Source organism: Suricata suricatta, chromosome 1 (genome assembly GCF_006229205.1).
Source record: "Suricata suricatta isolate VVHF042 chromosome 1, meerkat_22Aug2017_6uvM2_HiC, whole genome shotgun sequence".
NCBI classification, from domain to species: domain Eukaryota; kingdom Metazoa; phylum Chordata; class Mammalia; order Carnivora; family Herpestidae; genus Suricata; species Suricata suricatta.
The window spans coordinates 137,517,913-137,527,438 of NC_043700.1; the positions used below are offsets into that span (position 1 = coordinate 137,517,913).

The following is a 9,526-nucleotide window of genomic DNA, read 5'->3' on the forward strand; positions in this document are numbered from 1 at the left end:
TTTGCTGCTGACCACCAAGAATCAGGCTGTTAAATGCCTTCGCCTATACTCTGGACTGACTGGGATAGCACACTGAAAGCAATATTCAGAGCAACAACAATAATGATAGCTGATGATTTTTCTTAATGTATATTTATTTTTTAGAGAAAGAGTGAGTTGGGGAGGGATAGAGACAGAGGGGGACAGAGGATACAAAGCAGGCTCTGAACTGACAGCAGAGATCCTGACATGGGGCCTGAACTCACAGACTGCAGATTAAGACCTGACCCAAAGTTGGATGCTCAACTGACTGAGCCACCCAGACATCCTGATATAGCCGCTAATGTTTAAGCATCAGGTATTTTCCTGCATCATGTGTTTAGTCCTGATGGTCATCTGTGAAGTAGACACTCATATTATTTTCACTCCACAGATGAGGAAAGTCAGCCCCAGATCGGCAGTAAGCTTGGCACAGCTTTGGGTGCCATGCTAAAGACTTTAGACCTTGAAGGTTTTATGCAAAAAGCATCCGTATTTTGGAAAGCTAATTCAGGTGGCCTGCATGAGGTAGACTGGAGATAGAAACACCAAATGGGTGAGTTGGAAGACCATCGTTCACTCCCCATAGACACTTCGGTGTGCAGAATCATAGACTGTCCTCCAGTCACGATGAGAAGTCAGTGGTCTTGTGTCTTTCTACTTATTTTTCATCCGACAGTTCCATTCTTCCCTTTTCCCCACAGCGAATTCCTACTCTGCCTCTAAGTGCTGTGCATGGGGCAGGCCCTCCATGAAGTAGCTAGCAGGCCAATGGCTGGTGAAAGGCAGCGTACAGGGAGGTGGGCATCAGAAGCATCTGCTCAGCCTCTAACAAGCTGTGGCTTTGGGAGATTCTGTACATTTCTGAGACTTACCTCAGTTCTGCAATGGGAATAAAACTACATACCATGCCAAGTGGGTGTGGAAATTTAGATGATATTTTGGCACTTCAAAATCCTCTATAGAGTTTATTTAAGTACTTGGTCATCTCAGAACCCCTTCTCACACCCAAGGAGAATGAATTGTACCAGACTCCATTTTATCTTAGCAGTCCATTTGGTTGACATGACATTAAGTCACAAGTAAGGGTTTGTAATTTTCTCCTGCCTCAACTAGATTCTACCTCCTTGCCCATTAATGGTCAGTTGAATAACGCTACTCTTCCCCAGAGATTTCCATGCCCTGATCCCTAGAATAGTGAAAATGTTACCTTATATGGAAAAAAAAAGAGTTTGCAGATGTATTAAGGATCTTGAGAGCGTATTATCCCAGACTATCCAAGTGGACCCAATGTAATCACAGGGGGCTTTTTTTTTTTTTTAAGAGATAGGCAAGCTATAAGAAGTAGAAGTGTCAGAGAGGAAACATGACAACAGAAACAAAGGTTGGAGTGATGTCCTTTGGAGATGAAGAAAGAGACTATCTAGCACAGCACTGCAGGTGGTTTCTAGATGCTAAGAAAGGCAAAGTATATGCCCTTGAGCCTGTAGAAGGAAAGCAGCTCTGAGGACACCCTGAGTTTAGACTGTAAGCCCCAAATTGGACTTATGAGTTCCAGGACCATGAGATAATAAATGTGTGTTGTTTAAGCCATTATGTCCATGGTACTTTGGTACAGAAGTAATAGGTAAGTAACACAGCCTCCTGTCTCCCCAAGATATATGGTGTCTTCCCCAAACATGAAACATGTACCATCTTGTACCTCTCTATTTTCCACAGCAGTTGAACATATAATCTTGATTTCTCCAATGTCAAGGGATTCATGGAATGGTGGTAGACTGCAAATAAAGTTTTACTGAATGTGAGAATACTGAGGAGAACATCTGTTCAACACATTTGCTGGCTTACAGGAACACTCACAGCAGATGAATGGGGTGTAGTAAAAACCAATTCTGTAGGTTTGACAAATGTGGGATTCACTAAAAGTAGTAATGTGGGTATCAGAACTGTTCTTAACATGTTGCCTTATCAAATGTCTACATTATCAAAGCACCAATAAAGAGTAAAATAGTTTAATGTAATTCTCTGGAAAGTATAAATATATTTCCACTAAGTAGTCGAGAATCCTATTTTCATTTGTATTATTTCTTTCTAATACTTAGGTTGAGCATAAATCTTAAGGGGATAAAAGCAGAGCCTGATTGATTGATTGATTGATTGATTATATAAAAAATCCTGTGACATTTCAGTGAGATTGATATTTGCCGGCAAAGCGAATTATAACATTAATATGTAAATAAAGTAATGCAATCACGTAAATATGCAAAGATATATCAGTCAACGTGTAACACTAAATGAAGCCAGTCTTTATTAAACCATACTTCCATTCAAGTATATTTTTTGCTTAAAATTCTGGAGATTTTCTTTTAACTGAATTTGCGATGTGTCAACACTATTTCTTTGCTCTATTAAGAAATATACCACACATCAACTTACTTTGTTTATTCAGAATTTGGAGGACAATAAAAAAACGTCAGAAGATTTTTCCACATTAAACTGAAAATGAATAAAACAAAACCCATGCCGCATTGCAAACGTACAGAGTCAGGTAGCTAGCAGCTAGCTCTGCAAAAGCTTCCTGATTACTTTCTTATACAGAGGGGCGTTCAGGTCCAGGCACATTTTCCTACCATTCTTCAGAGTAGCTCTGCCAGAAAAAAGATGTGAACGTGGGGTTAGAGGCGTAGTGAAGCGGCTGTGGAGGCACGCAGGCTAAGGCAGAGGAGGAAGAGGTTAGGGGCCCCGAAGCCAGTGCAGGGACTCACATCATCTGGGGAACGGGGCAGTGGGCTGAGGCACCTATCACCTCCAGGCTGTTGATGTTCTTGGGATGGAGTCTGGAGATGGTCTTCACACACACGCAGCGCAGGTGCTCATCTTCTTCTGGGTCCACTGGGGTGGGGCAGGGGCGGGGGAGACAGTGGAGGAGAGAGTGCTGACTCAGTGAACCGTCAAACTTACCTTAGGGATCTTTTTTTCATTGCCTTTGGCTTTCATTTCATTACCCACAATCATATCTCCCTCAGAGAGAAATGTTATTGACAAGATGGTAAGGTGCACCGGGCGGTTCTTGGCACAGTGCCCGCATACCTAGAGAGAGCTCAAAAGATTTTAAAAATTCCTCTCCAACCCTAGGGGTTCTCGGACTGACTCTCACCCCCTCCCGCACCTCCCCTCCACGCCTAACTTTAGCTCTCACCTCCGGGGAGGGCGACCACAGCTGGCAAGAGCAGCAGCCCCAGGAGCAGCAGCCCCGAGCTTGCCCTGGGGTTGAATACCTGGGATACAAGCTTCATGTCCAGCAGGTGCCAGCAGGAGCAAGAGAGCAAAGACAGTTGGGGCCTTGGCTTTAAAGGCCAGTGGCTCCCAAGACTCTCCAGACTGGTTTTATCCCCACTGTCCACCCTGTCCTTTCCGGAAGCATGGTTCGGATGGTGGGGGAACGGGCCACACTTCTGGGAAGTTAGGCTATGGTCAGCCAAGATTAGCAGGAAAAAAAAAGCCTGCAGTCAGCTGTCTTGGCTGGGAGCTGGGAGCAGGATCAACACCCCAACTAAATTCATATACATGCACAAGAGTGCAGTTAGAAACAGCATTTGAAGCTGTCTGTTGCCTTGGTTATGTGTTATTGCAGAGTTCTCTGTGATCTCCATGTTGCAATTTATACAGCCGGTGCCTTCAGACCGGAGACAGTTTCTGTTTCCTTCCCAACTGGCAACTGCCTTTTCAAGAACTGCTTATTGCTGCCAGCCTCTCCTAAGGATTGCCACTGAGTTGAGCTGGGTAGCTGTGTGTTAAAGGTGTGCCTTCGTAGTTGTTTTCTTGCTGGTACAAAGCTGAATTTGATCTTTGGACCATGACTCAGTTCTGAATTTCACCCGAATGTGGAAGTTTCCTTGGTCTCCTGAACAGGACCTACCCCGCCCTACCAACCTTCATCCAGTATTCTCTAGGGTGCAAAGTCTGTTACCCTGGTCTATCCTCTTACCCTGAGAAAAATTATGAAAGTAATATTGGAAAGCATTCATTCTATAAAAACTTGGTGCCCAAATGTTTCTGCATTGGGTTTGGCCCATAAATGAGGTCAAGCAGGAGAATTTCCAAGCCACATTTCCCAGAGTCTGCTGTGACCTGGACCAGAGCCAGTTGAAGTCAGGCTGCTCTAAGGAGGGCAGAGAGCACATGGGAGTGGAGTGTAGAAAGATGTGGAAGAGTGGGTGGAGGGTAGGTAACAAAATCCCACAAAGTAAAAGTCAAGAAATCAGAACGGACCATCTTCCCTTCTCTGAAAAAGTATGACTTGGGCTCTTTTATTTTTTTTAATTCTTAAGTTTATTTATTTATCTTGAGGTGGGGGAGGAAGAGCAGGGGAGAAACACAGAAAGAGAGAGAATCCTAAGCAGGCTCCTTGCTGTCAGCACAGAGCTTGATTTAGGGCTCGAACTCAGGAACTGTGAGATCATGACTTGAAAGGAAATCAAGGGCTGGGTGCTTAACTGACTGAGCCACCCAGGTGCCCTTACTTGGGCTCTTAATTAGGGCATAGTATGCCCTGGGTCTCAAAGCCAGAGGCTCACTGTCACACCGATTAACAGCAGTGAAGGGCGTCAATAGCCCGTGGCATGGAACCAGCTGATTTCTGAATGCTCAGCAGGACCAAACTTCAGCAGGGCTATGCAATGTGCTTCCTCTGCCTACACGGTTCTTGCTCTTCCTATTCCACCACTTGCCTTTCAACTAAGTCCTTTTCAAATTTCTAGTGTCAGTGTAGCATCACTTCCTCAGCGAGGCCTTTCCTGACAGCTACAGCCAGTTGTGTTCCCTGTTGTGTTTTTGTAGCACCCCTGCATTTGCGATTTCTCCCAGATACAGATATTATACATGTAGGTGTGTGTGTGTGTGTGTGTGTTCTAAAATGTTTAAAATATTTTCTGGGATGCTTGGGTGGCTCAGTTGGCTAAGCATCTGACTTCGGCTCAGGTCATGATCTCATGGTTCATGTCATGATCTCATGGTTCGTGGGTTCGAGCTCCATCAGGTCAGGCTCTGTGCTGACAGCTCAGAGTCTGGAGCCTGCTTTGGATTCTGTGTCTCCCTCTCTCTCTGTCCCTCCCCATCCTCAAAAATAAATATTAAAAATTTTTTTAATGTTTTCTCTCTCCAAATGCAAAGCTTTATGAGGTGAACGATCATAACGTTTATCATTGTTCTAGAACATGGGTAAGGACTCAATATATATTTATGAAGATAATGAATCTTGAAAATTATGATACTGAGTCTTTGACTTGCTCCCCTGTCAGTTTCTTCATGCTTTTAGAGCAGATCTCTATCTCTGCAGGTGTCCCATCAGGTTGGGCTTATTTGTCAACCTGTCAGCCTCTCTGACCAGTGATCTCTTCAAGGATGGTCCTCCTGGACTTATTTTGAACATCTAGCATCCAATGCAACGACTGACAGTTACAGAATGTGCTGTAACTTACACAAGTGTATTTGACTAAATTATGAGATCCCAAATAGGGTTAGTGGCAGAGGGAATGGACAAAAGAGATGCCTTGGGAAATGAATGGGCGGGGTACTGGATTTTACAACCTTATCCCCAGATGTCAATATTTACCGGAAGCAGTAAGTGTCCTTAAATGATTCTTTCTCTGCATTACATGAAATAGTTCAATGCACACAAAAACAAAAGACATGTGCATCTTGGAGGTATCGCATAGTGGAAAAAAACGGTGTCATATGTCAGGGACTGATTCTGTTGGTAGCAGTAGGAAACCACTAGAGAAATGAATGCACTGTCTGAGCTCTTTTAAATTATTGGAGAAAATCTAATGAAAATGATTGCAATCCCCATTTCATGCTTTATTACATGTTTCTGTATATGTGTATTTGTATATTAACTATCACTTAATGAATGCATTTCTTTTGTAGACAAAACAGCTTAAGGCACTGAGCCTACACTGATAAGGAGATAATAAAAGGAGATCTTAATATACAAAATCTGTCAACTAAATACTTAATACATCTACAGGTTGGGATTGATAAACATATTTCTCCTACAACCATCACAGTATGCTGCTTAGTGATCAGGGCCTATTTTTGTGTGCCAATACATAGTGATATGGAATATAATCCCTTCATTAAAGACAGAAGAATCAAAGAAAGTGGTGTGGTGGTTAAGAGCAGAGCTTCAATTACTCACTCTGCCATCTACTTATTTATCTGATCTTGGGGCAAACTTCCTAATCTCTTTGAATTTCATATTCTTCTCTATAACATTGAGAATGCTAATAGTACAATAAATAGTAAAAATACTCACCAACATTTATATAGGGGTTCTTGTGGGACTTCTAGCCCTTTGAATCTATTAACTCTTTTAATTTTCACATCAACTGTCGGACAAGCAATATTACTATCCCATTGTAGAGATGAAGAAACTAAGGCACAGAGAAGTTATGCAACCTGTCCAAAGTTACACAGCTAGCAAGGGGCAGAGCTAATTCACCCAATTATTCTCTTTGCAGAGGATGTACTTTTAACCAGGTCATAGATATCTTGTGGAAATCATTTAATTCATGCACACAAACAATTTAGAATGCCCATCATATTAAAATTTATCAAACATGTTTCACTATTATTATAATAAATTAAAAATCACACAGATCAGTGGCACTTGGGTGGCTCAGTAAGTTAAGTGTCCAACTCTTGATTTCAGCTCAGGTCATGATCTCACAGTTTATGAAATTGAGCCCTGCATCAGACTCTGTGCTGATAGCATGGAGCCTGCTTGGGATTCTCTCTATCCGTCTCTCTCTGTCCCTCCCCGACTTGCACGTACATGCTATTTCTCTCTCAAGAATAAACAAATAAACTTAAAAAATAATAATAACTGGGGTGCCTGGGTGGCTCAGTTGGTTAAACATCCGACTTCAGCTCAGGTCATGATCTCACAGCTTGTGAGTTCAAGCCCCACGTCGGGCTCTGTGCTGACAGTTAAGAGCCTAGAGCCTGCTTCAAATTCTGTGTCTCCCTCTCTCTCTGTTCCTACCTTGCTTGGGCTATCTCTCATAAATGAATAAATGTTAGAAAAAAATTAAACAATAATAATAAATTAAAAAATCTAAAAATGACACAGATCATCAACTAGTGCTTTTGTGTGCTATATTGTGAAATAAATGAAGTGTAAAATGAAGGGGAGTTATTAAGACTTTATCCTCCAACAATCCTGTTAAAAATTAATAATATATGACTACAACGCAATAACAAGTCTTGATTTCATGTTAATACGTGTGTGAGAATAGTGTGGGTATAAACTTAAGGGATTAAGAAATAAATGACCAGAGGGAGCAAGAAGAGAATGGGCAAAATGGGTGCAGGGGAATAGAAAGTGCAGGCTCCAGTCATGGAATGACTAGGTCGTGGGGCATAAGGAGCACAGCGGGGGGTGTGGGGGGGGGGGGAAGGGGCCTAGTCAGTGGTGTTGTAATAATGTCGTGCAGGGTCTATGGCAGCTGCACTTGCTGAGCGCACAGCATGAGGTAGAGAGAAGATCAGTCACTGCTGAAATGAATGCGACTTTGGGGGTCAACTACATTCAAATCAAAAAGCATAAAAAGAATGAAAGTTCTATTGATTATCAAACAATAATTAGAAGTCTGATAAAGTTTGAATTTTTTATTTCACGTATTCACAAGGTTGATTCTAATACTAAAATTGTAAGCAGATAGGATGCAAATCCAATATATACAAGCATTCCAGGTTAAAACATTTATCACCGTAGAGAACCTATGTTATTATTAGGATTATTGTTGGAAATACTGGAGTTTTTAAATAGAGAGAATGTTAATGCTTTTCATCATATTTTTTTATTCTATAGTATTAAATATATTCACTTTAAAGTAAGTAGCCACGGCTTACAAGACTCACATTCTACAACTGTATTATTTTTAGGATTTGGAGGCTGAAATAAACACTAGAAGAACCATTCAAGAAATGCTTGGAAACAAGGCATCCTAAGACTAAGACAATGAAAAGCTCTATTCTGGGCTCTCTGTGATTCCTAATAACAATGACCATCATGGAATCTCTTAATTATCATGAGTATAGCTAGTCTCACAGTAAGTAGAGCAAGATAGGGTAACACACATGAAAGTATTTGTAAAGAAAATTTTAAATGAAAGAATGCAAAGCATAGAGCCACATTTAGCCAAAAGTTACAGGGAATGAGCCACGTATTTCGACAGTAAGTTTGCTCACTGTTCTCTCTGCCACTATGAACCAGCCTTCTCAGAATACTATGTGACTTTTCCAGGCAGAATGGAAAACATATCCAAAGTTTACTACAATATGAATAGGTATTTTGGGATGAGTAAGAACTCCAGAAAGTCAAACCTTTAAACGCCTACTCTTCTTGGGAAATAGAAAGATTTGACAGAAAGTGAAGATATTAAGCCATTGGCTCTTTACTTTCCAAAATTTTCTGGACTATTTTCTTGATTTTGGGAGCTTCTGGGTCTAGGCAGACTTTGTTCCCGTTCTTCAGCGTGGCTCTGCAAAAGGGAATGGAATTATCTGTGAGTGCCCTGGCCTGACCCTCAGAAAGGATTCATGGGGCTGGATACAAATTACGTCGGTGGGGACCGATGCGGGGAGTTTCCCTAATGCCCGAGGAGGCAATGATACAGAAGCAGGGGCTTACATCACTTCGACGTTGGCACAGTGGGGTCCTGCCCTGAGCACCTGCAAATTCTGGATGTTACTTGGGTGGATGCCAGAGACCGTGTTCATACACAAGCAGCGGAGTTCAACGAACAGCTCCGGGTCCACACTTCTAGCTAGGGTAGAAAGAGTGATTCGATCAGGGGTGCCGATTCTTGGGGTGATCTTATCTATTGACTTGTTTCCTTAGTCCCCTTATTTGTTACCTGTGCCGCTCTCATGAAGTCGCTGCGTATGTGATCTTCCAGTCTTCAGTGAAGTACCCTAGCAGAATGCCTTGGCAAGCGTTAAGTACCCGCTAAGCACCCCCGCTCCACCTGGAGTTACTCGTACGCGGCCTCTCCAGCCCCATGAGGGACGGTGCAGATTTCCCCCCAGACTCTGGGGCTGCAGCGGAAGCGGCCGCAGCTGCAGAGCCCCAGGGACGCCGCCCTCGGCGTTCCTAAGTTTCCCTTACTTTCTCCTGTGGCGCAGGGAACCAGAGAGCTCAGGAACAGCGACCGCAGGAGCAACAGGGCCAGAAGCGGGCTGGCGCGGGCGCAGGAGGAGGTGGCGTTCGGTCTGAGGCCCATGGTGGAGGCGACGAAACTGGAGCCGTTCCTAGAGGCAGGAGACCTCGGCGCGAGGGTGAATTGCTGCCTGGAAGTCTGCAGTCAGATGGTTTTTCCTGCTCTCCTGATGCCTTTTATATAAGCCCCCTCAAGGCAGGGCAGGAGAAAAGATAGGGAAGTGAGGGTATGTGGAAGTACATGTGGAAGGGTGGTCAAGTCGTGTGCAACCCAGATAAACGCCA

At 43.1% G+C, this 9,526-nt stretch overlaps 2 protein-coding genes across 2 annotated transcripts; both read right to left on the reverse strand.

The window, feature by feature from the left end:
• Window positions 1–2,303: 2,303 nt before the first annotated feature.
• Window positions 2,304–3,735, reverse strand: LOC115283061 (platelet factor 4-like). The gene is made up of 3 exons (XM_029929392.1): window positions 3,218–3,735; window positions 2,784–2,910; window positions 2,304–2,665 (listed from the first exon to the last, which is right to left on the reverse strand). The coding sequence occupies exons 1-3, from the start codon at window positions 3,312–3,314 to the stop codon at window positions 2,578–2,580; spliced, it is 312 nt and encodes a 103-aa protein (XP_029785252.1). The 5' UTR covers window positions 3,315–3,735; the 3' UTR covers window positions 2,304–2,577.
• Window positions 3,736–7,674: 3,939 nt separating this feature from the next.
• Window positions 7,675–9,526, reverse strand: PPBP (pro-platelet basic protein). Its single transcript, XM_029929428.1, has 3 exons — window positions 9,191–9,526; window positions 8,714–8,849; window positions 7,675–8,564 (listed from the first exon to the last, which is right to left on the reverse strand). The coding sequence occupies exons 1-3, from the start codon at window positions 9,303–9,305 to the stop codon at window positions 8,462–8,464; spliced, it is 354 nt and encodes a 117-aa protein (XP_029785288.1). The 5' UTR covers window positions 9,306–9,526; the 3' UTR covers window positions 7,675–8,461.